The sequence below is a fragment of the Marmota flaviventris genome, chromosome 18, assembly GCF_047511675.1.
Source record: "Marmota flaviventris isolate mMarFla1 chromosome 18, mMarFla1.hap1, whole genome shotgun sequence".
NCBI lineage: Eukaryota > Metazoa > Chordata > Mammalia > Rodentia > Sciuridae > Marmota > Marmota flaviventris.
The window spans coordinates 45,909,154-45,921,686 of record NC_092515.1 but is presented as its reverse complement, the minus strand read 5'-3'; the positions used below and the strand labels follow the sequence as shown (position 1 = coordinate 45,921,686).

The 12,533-nt window shown below is 54.2% G+C and overlaps 2 protein-coding genes across 7 annotated transcripts; both read right to left on the bottom strand.

The window, feature by feature from the left end:
- Positions 1 to 1,238: 1,238 nt before the first annotated feature.
- Positions 1,239 to 5,583, bottom strand: Elmo3 (engulfment and cell motility 3). Of its 5 annotated transcripts, none has more exons than XM_027953916.3 (20): positions 5,441 to 5,583; positions 5,265 to 5,305; positions 5,106 to 5,178; positions 4,865 to 4,915; positions 4,507 to 4,676; positions 4,315 to 4,414; positions 4,061 to 4,212; positions 3,900 to 3,978; positions 3,750 to 3,800; positions 3,544 to 3,666; positions 3,314 to 3,445; positions 3,111 to 3,212; positions 2,899 to 3,007; positions 2,656 to 2,792; positions 2,391 to 2,554; positions 2,186 to 2,298; positions 1,983 to 2,087; positions 1,803 to 1,885; positions 1,635 to 1,721; positions 1,239 to 1,547 (listed from the first exon to the last, which is right to left on the bottom strand). In XM_027953916.3, exons 1-20 carry the CDS (start codon positions 5,516 to 5,518, stop codon positions 1,335 to 1,337), a joined length of 2,163 nt encoding a protein of 720 aa, XP_027809717.1. In that variant the 5' UTR covers positions 5,519 to 5,583; the 3' UTR covers positions 1,239 to 1,334. The 5 variants fall into 5 exon arrangements, with proteins under 5 accessions (XP_027809717.1, XP_027809718.1, XP_027809720.1 ...); XM_027953917.3 differs by having other exon boundaries at positions 3,111 to 3,194; XM_027953919.2 differs by lacking the exon at positions 5,441 to 5,583 and adding an exon at positions 5,388 to 5,424.
- A 352-nt stretch (positions 5,584 to 5,935) lies between these two features.
- On the bottom strand, positions 5,936 to 12,406 carry E2f4 (E2F transcription factor 4). Of its 2 annotated transcripts, none has more exons than XM_071604825.1 (10): positions 12,234 to 12,406; positions 11,682 to 11,791; positions 11,380 to 11,541; positions 11,021 to 11,064; positions 10,273 to 10,334; positions 9,759 to 10,056; positions 9,119 to 9,259; positions 7,183 to 7,230; positions 6,926 to 6,970; positions 5,936 to 6,814 (listed from the first exon to the last, which is right to left on the bottom strand). In XM_071604825.1, exons 1-10 carry the CDS (start codon positions 12,366 to 12,368, stop codon positions 6,699 to 6,701), a joined length of 1,161 nt encoding a protein of 386 aa, XP_071460926.1. In that variant the 5' UTR covers positions 12,369 to 12,406; the 3' UTR covers positions 5,936 to 6,698. The 2 variants fall into 2 exon arrangements, with proteins under 2 accessions (XP_071460926.1, XP_027809722.1); XM_027953921.2 differs by having other exon boundaries at positions 9,119 to 9,319; positions 12,234 to 12,404.
- Between the last annotated feature and the right edge of the window lie 127 nt (positions 12,407 to 12,533).

The following is a 12,533-nucleotide window of genomic DNA, read 5'->3' as shown; positions in this document are numbered from 1 at the left end:
CCACTCATGGTAACTCTTGACTATTAGCCCATGAATAATAGAGAAACACTGAAGAATATAAAGTGTGTGCACTTGTGTGTGTGTGTGTGTGTGTGTTCAAATCTGATTCAAGAAAACATCTGTAGTAGCAGGTATTGAGATGACTGAAAGAACAAGACTAGAGGCTGGTAGTCAGTAGGTTATTGCCTGATGGTGGCATGGACAAGGGAGTAGAAACATTGAGAAAGAAGAATTGGCAGTATTGGAAGACTAACTGCATCTGGAATCCCTGTCCTCCCATTTCCAACTTGAATTCAAGAGCAAACTGTTTTAAGCATGGTGGAAATCTCTGAATCTAGGCATGGGCATCCTGGCTGCCCAAGGATCAAAAGTGTAACTTAGGGGGGCAAATGCTCCCCCAGCATGTTCTCCATAGGAGATGCCATTTCATCTGCTTTCAAGGTGAAACACTGATGGTTAACACTGTTCAACACAATCTTTGAGGAGACACTGGGAAGGAGAAATAATGAGTGGCATGGAGAAGGAAATCAGGATGGTGGTAGCTTTCAGCCTGCCCTGTGGGTCCCATGGGCTGCTGTGCTCTACTCTGCCTCAGTGGCTTGGAGGCTGTGGCCACAGCCTCCAGCTGGGCCCAACACACTTTGCCTCATCTGCCCAACACCTCTCACCTATATACAGCCCCCATGTCATTCATGCTCCTAAGTTAGGTTTTCATCAGAACTGTGCAGTGCTTCCTGCACAGAGTTCCCTCTTGTCCAGATCAGCCCATATACTCCCTCAAGCCTGGGGATGCCCTTTGGAATCTGAGCTTGTCCTTCAGCAGAAAGCAGGCCCAGTTTTACATCTGTCCCTTTACTACCTGTCACCAGAGGCCTCCAAGTGCCACAAAGAACATGGGCCAGAGCCAAGCAGGGATGAAGACTGAGGTAAGATTGTCAGGAGCTTTCTGGAAGCAGAGCTTCTAGACTATGGACCTATTAATGCTTCCCAGGAAACATCCATTTAGGGCATTGTCTCCTGGCCTGCTACTTCTCTCAGCTAGTTCAGATAAGAACTCATCTGGAAGAAGGGCAACAGCCCCAACCTATCCCAATCCAACTTAGAGCGCAAGCCCCCCAAATGTAGCTGCTCAAGTTTGCAGTCCTACCTTGTTGTCGTATCTCATTCACTAAATTTGAAGTCAGAGGATGACTCTCGTGGCTTGGCCTACAAGGTTCACAGCTAGCTTGACACACACCTAAGAGCCAAGCTGACTTTATTTTTTCCCATGCTTCTCTAGCCTCCACCCCTTGTGGCTGGCATAGGGGTGGCAGCTGTGGCCCCTGGCCAGCTTGTCAAGATTCAATAATGCTGCAGTCATAGCAGAAATTGAAGTTGGTGGGGGGTGGGGGCACAGGTGGTGGCTGCTCGGGGATGGGCACATTCTCTAGCTCCAACAATCGCAGCTTGGTCTCCATTGTCAACAGCTGCTCCAGGTCCAGCCGGGTCTGCTCACTGCCCATAGGGCTGCCTAGCAGGGCATTCAGCCCATCTGTCCACAGATAGTACTGGGGACGATGGGGCCAGCTTCATGAGAGACTGTTCAATCTGCTCCCCTACCCATCTGCTCCACTCAGCCTCACCCAGACACTCACATCACGTTTGGAGGGGGCAATGAAGTTGAGGTATGCCTCCTCCTCCCCGTGGTCATAGCTGATGGAGAAAGCCAACTCATAAAGATCCTAGGGAAGCAGAAAGCAGGGACATTGAGCATGGACTAGTGCAGGCAGGCAAAAGGAAGCCGCTGGTCCCACTATATATACCTTGTTCTGCTTCCCGGAGCCCTTCTCCCGGACATGGGGGCAGTCCTTGCCTGTCAGGAGTGCCCTGATGTCAACAACAGGGACTGCAAGAAGAAATACTGGGCTGATCACTGGGGCCCCGGACAGCCCTAGGGCATGGGGCATCTGGAGAGAGCAGGTATTAGACCCCTGGCTGCTTACTCTGCTCGGGCAGGCTCTCTGGGGTGGGTGGGTTGGTACCTTCCTCTACATCCCCATACTGCAGCACCTTGTGGTTTGGGGACAAGCAGCAGAACCACAGCTTGTCTGTGCAGAGAACAAGGAAGAGGGAAGGAAGGAATGATGAGAGGGGGCCCTGGGACCAACCCAGCTACCCTCTGCCTCTCCTCAGCACACTCAGAGACCCTGGCGCCTCCTGCTGCTGATCTTGCGGAAGAGAGTCCCCTCGCAGAGGCGGAGCAAACGCTGCTGGCGGATCAAGCTCATGAGCTCTGGCTTCAGCTTCTCCCTCAGCTCTCTGGGTGGGAAGTGGGGAGTCACAGATCAGGACTGACCTGGGGCACCTTAATAGGTGGGAGCTGGCACTGGAAAGCCATTCTACCAACTCACAGTATGGGAGGGGCCAGTGTGCCCTCCTGGTGCAGTCGCTCTGTCTGCCTCAGCCGCAGCACCTCCCCGTAGGTGAGCGCGTTCACCTTGGTTCGGAAGAGCTCCAGGGACGTAGGCTTCAGGGCCAGTGTACGAGCCAGCTGTTCCCGTACCACCTGCATAACCTGGGGCCACCCTAAGCTCAGCTTGGGACCTGAGCTCTGGGGCCCTCCTCAGAGCAACCTCCTTCCTTGACCTCCCAGTCCTCCCACCCCACCCCACTGACCTTGTCAAAATCTTCCTGTGTTGCCCTCATCTCTTTCCAGGTCTTATTTAGCAGCTGGATGGCCACACAGAAAAACTCATGAAAACTCTGGTCCTGTCCGAAGAACATGGGCGAGAAGTCCTGGGCTGTCTCGGAGCCTGGAGCGGGGGGGCAGGAGGGGCTCAGGGAGAAGGTGTGTGCAGCCCCTGGCCCTCTCTGCCCTTCCGTCCCCTGTCCCCAGATACACTGCCCAGCTCCACTCACAAGGTTCCCCAACACGGAGCAGCTCACACAGTAGCACAGTCAGCTGGATGCTGCTCCGGGCAAAGGGACACTCATGTTTGTCCTCCCGGCTGCTGTTTTCCAACACGAACTGGGGTAGTGGGAGCAGAGAATGGGACAGTCTTGGCTAAGCCCACAGGGATCCTGCCAAGGTGAGGCTACTGCCATCCCCACTCCCCTACCCGGTAACTGACCCGGCTGTATGCACTGGGTGCATGTCTGGAGAAGTACAGCATGTTGTCCAGGGCCAGCAAGCCTGGGGGCACACGTTCCAGGTCCTGCGCAGGGTTGCTGTTCTATGGGTGGGATTACTTGCACTCAGAAAGGGCCATAGCCTCTGGTATAGTCATAGCCTGAATGGAGGCCAAGGTGGGGACTTGGGGTAGGGGTCACTCACAGAGAAGCCCAATTTGCGGAATTCTCGGGCACAGAGTGAACGTCGACGGTCAGCACTCAGCCCCGTGCTCAAGGACTCCCCTTCCAGTTCAAAGGCAGCCTGGCGCAGGGCCTGCAGCTGTTCCCTCTGCTCCTGGGGTCATTATTGGGGGAAACAATATCATAGATTTAAGGTCAAGCTTCAAGCTATCCCAAGCTTCAAGCTGTGCCCCACCCACCTCCAAGACACACCTGGCTATAGGGGTCAAGTGGTGTCCGCATGCGTGGCTCCAGTAGCCCCAGTGTAAGGGCCTGCAGCACATACAAATGATGGGCCATCTCATCACCCAGTGGTGTTGCACTATGGATGATGTTCTGGAGGAAAGACAGACAGACAAAGGGTTTGAGGTGGGCTTACTGGGAGAAGAGGCGTGGGAGGGGTTTCCCTAGTTTCCTACCTTGTAGATGAACTGGCGAAGGTTTCTCTGCCACAGGTAGTCAAGCATGTGCTGAGGCGGATGGGAAGGGGAATTAAATGATTTAATACTGGGGTGGAGCACAATGCCCACCAGCTGATCCCTCCAAGCAGCTACCATATAGATAGATACCTTCCTTTCTGTAGGGTTGGCCCCCTGCAGCAAGGCTGTAAGCAGGGCCATTGCCTTGGTTTGCAGCTGCTGGTTCATCCTATAGCAGAGGAGGGGTGGGCTCAGCTTAACACCCAGGATCTCATCATGCTCCCCCATCTATACCTCACCCCAGAGCTTACACCTGCAGGTGCACCAGTAGCCTATCCAGTGGCACCTCACTCTTGACCAGCTGGCCCAGGGCAGGGCTGCTCAAGGTCACACTCTCCAGCAGCCGAAGGGCCAGGGGCTGCACAGAAGCATCCATCAGGTTCATGTTCACATAGCATACCACCTGTAAGAGGGGTAGGGTATTGTTGCCACCTGACCACCACAAGGGGCAGACCCTGGCACTGCCCAACTGCCCTACCCACATCCCCTAGAAAAGCCCACCCACCTTCCTGACAAAAGGGATGCTGAGCGTCTCCCAGGACACCACACCGTGCTCCATAAGCTCCAGGAAGGCCTTCAGCCCGAGGGCTAGCACCTCTCCTAGGCTGGGGTGGGGGGCACATTTGGGGCTGAGCAGGACCAGACCAGGCCCCCCAAGCCCTACCATGTCTCCATCCCTCCACAGCCCTGTGCTCACTCGTCCCCATCCTCAATGATGGTGCCTAGTCTCTGAAGCCCATCACGGCTGATGACCTCCTGGGCAAAGGTCATGTCTGTGGCCAGCAGAACCAGGTGCCTCAGGGCTTCCTGGCGCACTTCTCGACTTGGACTCTGCAGCCCACCCAACAGCTTCTCAGCCTCAAGGTCCTGGCAGGAGTGGGAAGAGAGCACAGGTGGAGTTTGGAAAATTAAGGACTGGAAGAGTAGGAACCCAGATTTCCACTAGGTGGGGCACTGCTGAGCTGGGGCCAGACCTAGGGCAGAGGCCACCAGGCACTTTAAAGGAGTGCAGTAGAGAGGCAGGCAAGAGAAGATGGGGCCAAGAGGGGCATTACTGGGGCAGTGCTGAGGCACAGGATGCTGCCATTCTTGATCTCTCCGCGGTTCTGCAGAAAACAGCAGAAAGGGGAAACACAGTCAAGGAGAGTTCTGAGGGTGATCAACTGGGTTGTCAGGATTAGGGGATCAGTGAAATTCACTTTAGGAGAGGGGGAGGATGAGTCTGCAGAATCAGGGCCAGGTGGGTTAGAGAGGTCATAGGGTGGAGCATGGGGGCTGGAGAACAGGGGGACTAACATTCTCAGTGATGTATCTCCTGTGCCCATCAGCAAACTGCAGGGCGTACCGCTCCGAGTGAGTCAGGCTCCACCTGCGGGTCACAGAGCTCAGGGAGGCAGGTAGGAGGCTTCCTCCCACTTGCCCCTCCCCCACCCCTTGCCGGCCCACCGGACTCACGCGTCGCACACCTCCTTCAACACAGCGGCCAGGGGTTTTGCCTGCAAGTGGAGCTGTCATTCACGTGGCGGGAGTGGGGAAGAGTTGGGGGATGGGGGGCTGAATAAGGAGGGCTGAGCTGACCCGAGGGAAACGGGTGACCCCAGAGGTGGGCAGTGGGCAGGAGGCCGGATGACCTGGTCCAGTTGGATGAGCTGTGGGATGGCGTCACGCATCTGGACAGCAATCTTCACCACATTCCGTGGGGGCGCCATGGTCCAACCCAGCCGTGGGTGCCTGCACTTTCCACGAAATGTGCCACCTCCTGCTGAGGGCGCACCTGCCCCGGAGTCCCTGAGGACGAGTAGGGCGTTCCTCTGTCCGCGACCTGGCTCCGGTGGCACGCACTCACCGACAAGGCCCCCACTCCTGGCCAGAAGCCGCGGCCTTCCCAAGGGAGCCAAGGCTAGTTCCGGGTTGGAGTCCGGGGGCAGGAGGGTAGGCCAGCGCCCGCCCAGCCCGCCTGCCCCAGCAAGACAGCCCCGCCCCGCGCCAAGGTGTGGCAGGTGGGGGTGGGGAGGGCAGGCTGCCTGCTGCTGCTCCACTTCCCATTCCAGCAAAGTGACCCAACCCAATCCTGCCACCAATCCAAAGTAGTCCCAGAGAGGGGCCCCAAAAAATCAGATCAGAGATAGCCTTAGGCATGGTCTTTATTTATTTGGACACTGTACAAATATTACAATTTCCTTTTGCTGCAAAAAGTATAAAAATAATCTTTATATAGGAATCCATTCGTTACTGTAAATCTTTCTAAATCTCTGCAAATGGCTCTAAATGAGGGTAAATGAATAAATGGAAATGAAGGGGAGCTACGGGGTATCAGGCCTCAGGGACTGACCTGCAGGGATTTCTAGCTAAAGACCTCAGTTCCTTCTTGTTAGCACCCCCCACCCACCACTGCCACCTGCAGGTTCCCAGGGCTCAGGGCCCAGCAGAAGTGGGGGGCACATGAGAGGTCCAGGAGAAGCTTGGGGTAAGTGGGTGATTAAGGAAGCTAGAGTATTGGCTGGCAAGTACCCAGCTCCATCCTGCCTTTCCCTCTTTTTGGGGAGAGGGGCTGGCAGGAGCAGGGCAGTGTGCTGGACAAGGTGCCCTATGGGGACAATGACAGGTCAGTGCCACTGGGTAGCAGCTGAGCCTGGAATGGGGGAGGCTCCAGAAAAGAAGAGGCAAACACTTTGGCTCCATGATGGAGAGGGCTGAGCCCCTTTCCCTTGCTCTACTAGCACAGTACAAGCGCCAGTGCAAGAGGTGTGGCCAGAACTGCAGTGTGGGAAGGCTGGGGAAGCCAGGAGTCTGTGGCTCTCAAGCCTTTTAAGGGCAGGGTGGGGGAAAGTCCCCAGGCAGCCCCCAACTCAGACAGTCTGGGTTCCAGCCATTCGGCGTATATCCCTGTCAGAGGTTGAGAACAGGCACGTCAAAGAGATCACAGACACCTTCACTCTCGTCCAGGTTGTAGATGTAATCGTGGTCTCCAGGGGGTGGAGAGAGACGAAGTAGGGGGGCAAACACTGCAGAGAGCACTAGGATAAAGCCCTGTGCCAAAGCCCCATCCAATAGCCACCCAAGCTCCTGCCCACAGCCATCCACTTTCTGAGGCCCCACCTCTCCATACCACCCACCTTCTGAGGACATCAGTTCCTCCAGCAGCTCTGAGCTCATACACTCTGAAAATAGAGAGAACACAGTGACATTCTAGCTATACCACTTCACTCATCAAAATCCATGAAACAGATTCCCCTAAACCCCAATCAGGAGATTTTACCCTTTGTCCTGAGTACCAACCACAACCAAAAGGTCCTCAAAAGGGACAAACAACAGCTGTGACATGCAATGAATCACATTCCTTATCCCCAACACCAGAAGGAATGCAGCCTACCTCGTGTCGGGTCAAAGATTTCTGACAGCTCTTTGGGGAGTTCCAAAACTGAAAGACAAGAAAGTCACAGTTGAGCTGGGCACCGTGGTGCACACCTGTAATTCTAGCGGCTCAGGAGGCTGAGGCAGGAGGATGGCAAGTTCAAAGCCAACCTCAGCAACTTATCGAGGCCTTAAGCAATCAGTGAGACCCTAGCTCTAAATAAAACATATAACCAAAAAATAATAATAATAATAAAAAAAAAAGGGGCTGGGAATTTGGCTCAGTGATTAAGTGCCCCAGGTTCAATCCCTGGTACCAAAAAATAAAAATAAAAAAGCCATGTTCAAGGTAGAGATCCAGCCTGGTCACAATAGAGGCCCCATGTTCCTCAGATCCTACTTCACCTACCCAGGGCTCCACATAGCTAAGGATCCAACCCAGGCCAAGCTGGTATTATTTTCTGATCTCTTCTGCTACATCTGAATTTCTCAGTGCTGAGCCCAGGGTACCAGACCCATTGCAGATGACTGGTATAGCTTTTCTAATTCAGAGGCTCTGAAGAGGGTAACAGACTTTTGTCCCTTTTTGGGTTCAGTGTGCACACCCTGTCTGGTGGAGGATGCCATACCCCATTCACTCCCATCCTTTTGAGCACCTGCTCTATGCTGGCCTCAAAGGCTATACCCTAGGTGGGGTCACCTGGAGGAGGTAGACACTTTGACAAGGGACAATACTACAGGGTGATGACCCGTACTACATATGGGAAGGATACACATGGGAAGAAAATAATACTGGAGAGAACCAAAAAGGATGCCATAAACCAGGTTTAGGAATTTGGATTTTTTTTTTTTTTTTTTCCATTTTAGGGAACCATTGAAGATACTTTTTTTCATTTTGGTGCTGGGGATTGAACAGGGACTCCTGCATACTACCACTGAAGTGTATTCCCAGCCATGAAGGTACTTTTATAAAAAGAGAAATGCCAAAGTCAGGTTTATATTTCAGAAAAATCATTCTGTCAGTAAGGATTAAGAGAAGGATGCTAACAAGTTTGGAATTAAGGTGGCTAGTAGTCACCCTGAGTGCTGAGAATGCAAAAAGGATGTCTCAAGACAGACCTCACTAGGCAATGTGGGTTGGGCAGCAGAGAAAGAACTGGCGTAACACCCACGTGTCAAGTCAGCCTGAGTGACTAGGGCCAGTGGTAGAGTGCCCATGGAGATGGAAAAGCAAATTTCAGGAGGAAAATGAGTTAAATTGAGGACATGTGGAAATGAAGCGTTCACTGGAGATGAAGAGGACAGTCAGTGCCACAGAGGTGTGGAGGTCAGGCAAAAGTTGTACACTAAGAGGAGGCTAGAGAATTCTTATACCTACATCCGGAGCCTTCCACAGTGTGAAACAGAACAGAGCAACTGGGATACACAGAAAGATGCAAGGACTGGCATAATTAAAGCCAAAGAGGGATAACATCAGCAGAGAACACCAGAGTCCAGCCTTACAGAAACCTGCTGGGTTCAGGACCACATTAAGAGCAGCACTACTACAGCTGGGGCAGGGACCCTGCTGGCTGTCAACTGACGATGATCGAGATAAGGAGGAGACTAGGGATTACTTTTTCCAGGGGTCCACATAGAGAAGAGACAAGGAAGATGAGATGGTGACATGGAGGAGCAAGTGTCAATCAGTGGGGTAAGAGACTCAGTGGTGCTTTTAGAGGTGACAGGCAGGGCTTAAGAGAAGGCCAGGGAGTTCCATGTTAGCCCAAGAGGGAGGCAAAAGGGCACTGGCACTGACTCAGAGGCCAGATACTGCTTTTGGCAAAGAGTGGTGATATCAGACAGGGGTTCAAAGCAGGGCTGGGTTTCAGCCCCAATTCTGCAGCAAACCTGTACTGGGCTAAGTGTAGACTCTCCCTGCTGGTGGGGTGGGTATAGAAGGGACAAGTACTCACCACCTGTCGGTTCCACCTTGATGGGGTCAAAGGAGGTAGAAGGGTTGGGTCCGGATGAACTGCTAGTGCTGCTGCTGCTACTACTACTGCTGTCCAGCAGGGCAGAAGACTGCAGTGGCCGGGTGTCCAGTGCTGTTGGGCCTAGAGGGAGTGAGCCGAGCTCACCATTGTCCTTGCTGTCAGTTCCAGAGCCACCACTCACTGAAACAACATTTCCCAAACCCAGTCACACAGGGGGCAGAAAGTGGGTCATTGAAATTGGCTAGGTAGAATCCATGGCCAGAAAGACCACAGTTCTGGCTTCCAGACTGGTTTCCAAGAATTAGACACTGCCAGTCACTCCAGAGGAGTTAACCTGGAAACAAGTCATTGAAGGAGACAGAGACACAAGTCCTATAAGGAGGAAGACTCCTGGACAACATGGGTCCAAGAGGGGTTGCCAAAGTAGGTCAGACACTGTCAGATCTTCCCTGTTTAAAAAAGCTTATTCACTGCCATGGCAAGGGGGGTTAGGTGGGGACCAGGGAAAGACCAACCCTGACAGTCTAATCCAATTCTTGAGTATGGCACCCCGCAACAGAGGTATTGCTTCTCAGGCCCCAGAAGATAACCCCGATACCAGCTGCCCATTAGGCCTCACCTGTGATTTCAGCTGCTGGACCCGTTACCCCTGGGACTTCTGTGTTGCCAGGAACATGGATGGGAGTGGTAAGCTGGGGACTACTTGGACGTGAAGTTTCCTGGGGCTGAGCTAAGGTAGGCTTGGGCAGAGGTGGAGGGGTAGGAATAGCAGGTGGGCTCTGAAGCAGATCCTCAGGTGGTGGCACAGGCACAGCCACAGGTGGCGAACTCAATGCCTCTTTATTCACAAGCAGCACTTCAATGGGGCCACTCATACTCTTCAGGTGAATCTGGTACTTCTTCTGCCCATTGAGACCCTAGAGGTGGATGGTAGGGACAGGTAGAATTACAAGCAGGCACGGCTCCTGCTTGACCCTGGGTCAGGGCAACAGTGTCCTCACAACCAGGCTGCCCATCCTCCTAGATAACCCCAAACCCCAGGCCTCCCCTTACCTACCCCACCCTTGACTTATCAGACTCCACAGCCAGCACCCGCCCTCAGTTGACACCGCCTGACTGGGCTGAGTACCCACCTCTGGGATGGGCACCTCTAGGCTGGTGCCTGATGGGGCACGGATGGCCAGGAGGGTGTCTCCTAGAATGAGAATGGGTGAGCTGAGAATGGAGGTGCCTGTCCCTTGGAGCAAGGTAGGAGATCAGTCTCTAAGGAACTAAACAGACCTCCACCATACCCACAGTGACTGGGCAGAGCTAAAGTGCTTCTCTCTCTAATAGTCCAGGTCAGTAACCAGGAAATATGGGTTCAAACACATTTGTGGAGTGAAAGATCATTGGCCATGGGCATCTCACTTTTCAAGTAACAATCCTGTTCCCTAGGAATGGTGTTTTGGCCAAGGCTTATGTTCCTTTCCCAGAACCAATCTGAGGAATACAAAATGGATACAGGGTAATAGCTCCTGTATCCACAATGCAATTGAATTAACTACAGGGTGGAAGTGGGGACCACTGTCCCCTGCATATGTCACCCACAAACACATATACACTCTCTTCCTTGTGCTACTGTCAAGACAAACCCAGAAGTCAATGTTGATGGGGGCAAACCCAGGGACCCACCCCAGAATTCTTGAGTTCACTCATATAGCAGGCCTAATGGAGTCCCAGTGACCCTCAAATGGAGGACTTACCCTGCCTGCTTCCTCCTTGGGCAGGCCCCAGGGACTATCTTAAGAAATGGAACTCTCCTTGGGGACTGAGTCTGATACTCAGGGCTGTGGCTCAGCCTAGCCCTACCCCATCTCCCCCTACCCAGGCTCTGCTCACCAGCAAAGCATCTGCAGATGTCCTCATGAGTCACGTAGGCCAAGGTGTGAGGGTTAAGGAGAACCGCTGATGCCCTACCTGTGATGTCAGATGTCAGACCACAAAGGAGACCCAACACTTTAGCAAAGGTGTGACACACACACACCCTCAGGGGAAGTTCTGGGGCCTGGGTCCCTGTGGGGAGATCGTAGGCTAGGAATGGAAGGGGAGGGGCTCTGAGAAAGGAGCCTGAAGCTAGGACCTGGCTATGAGGCTCCATCCTCCCAGGAGGGACAGGGCCCAGGACACCAAGGAACAAACCCAGCTGAACCAGGGGCCCTTTGCCCCCTCCCCCAAAGCAGGGACCGCCAGGAGGATATCAGCTGTTCTGCACGTCCTCTGTGACATTCCGGATGCTTTGTTGCACCCACACCTTGTGCTGGTCAAGTTCTTGCTCCCGCTGCTGCAGCTCCTCAATTTCTGCCTTGAGCTCAATTAGCTTGTCGGCAATCTCTCGAGTGTTGCAGCCAGGCCCCACACCCCTGAGTGGGGGAATGAGACTGAGAGGGACTGCCAGGAACTCCAAGTCCCATGGCCCCTGCTCTCAATGGCACCCTCCACCCCGTGACCCTGACACTTCTGGGTAGGTGACCACACTGCTTTCCCAGATATCCCCACTCACTTCCACTGGATGCTGTTCTTGGATTTTTTCTCGATCAGCCCAATACCTTCCAACACGTTGGTAATGTCATAAATCCGCCTCTTCTGGCGCACAGCTAAGGTGTCAGCTGCCTGGCGGGCAGAAGAGAGTAGAGTGCTCAGCCTCACTCTCAGATGTACCCCAGCTACCTTGAGATTTGGTTTGGGTGGTCTGGGAAGGATGTAGCCTGGGTTCCAACCCGCTGTAGTGCCTCTAGGCACTTCAGGAGCTCGGGACCCCGGGGTGGGGAGACCTGGCACAGCTCTGAACTGGGATGTTTTGATGCTCTTTACCCCTCATCTGTCAGGGAGGGCACGAGGGCTAGCACCTGCAGCCTGGAGCCTGGCACACAGGTGAAGCTCAATGGCCTCGGCCGAATGAATGAAATAGCCCCCGGCCTCTCTCCTGCGAGAAAGCACACGGATGGCGGCCAGCTCTCAGAAGACTCAGCGGGGACGTCCAAGGGTTCCCGCTACCGGCGCAGGCCTGGCCCACCATCCTGCTCCCCCTGTTGCCCCTAAGCCCGTGCCGCACCAGCTTGAGGTCAAGCACGCCGTCCTTGGCCTCCTGCAGAAGTGACACGAACTTCGTGGTGAGAAGTCCCAGGCTCTTCTCATGCCGGCTTGGAGTGCCCGGGGGCGGCGGCGCCTGTGGCCCGGCCTCCGCCATCGCGCCCGCCCGCCGCCTCCCCTCAGCCAGGCCAGGCCAGGCCGGCGCCGCCGCCACTTCCGCTTCCGTTCCTTGCCGCCGGAGCCACCGTCGCTACTTCCGCTTCCGCCTCGTGTCCTCCCAGGGAACTGGCGCAATTCCTGTCTGCAAACAAGGGCGTAAAAC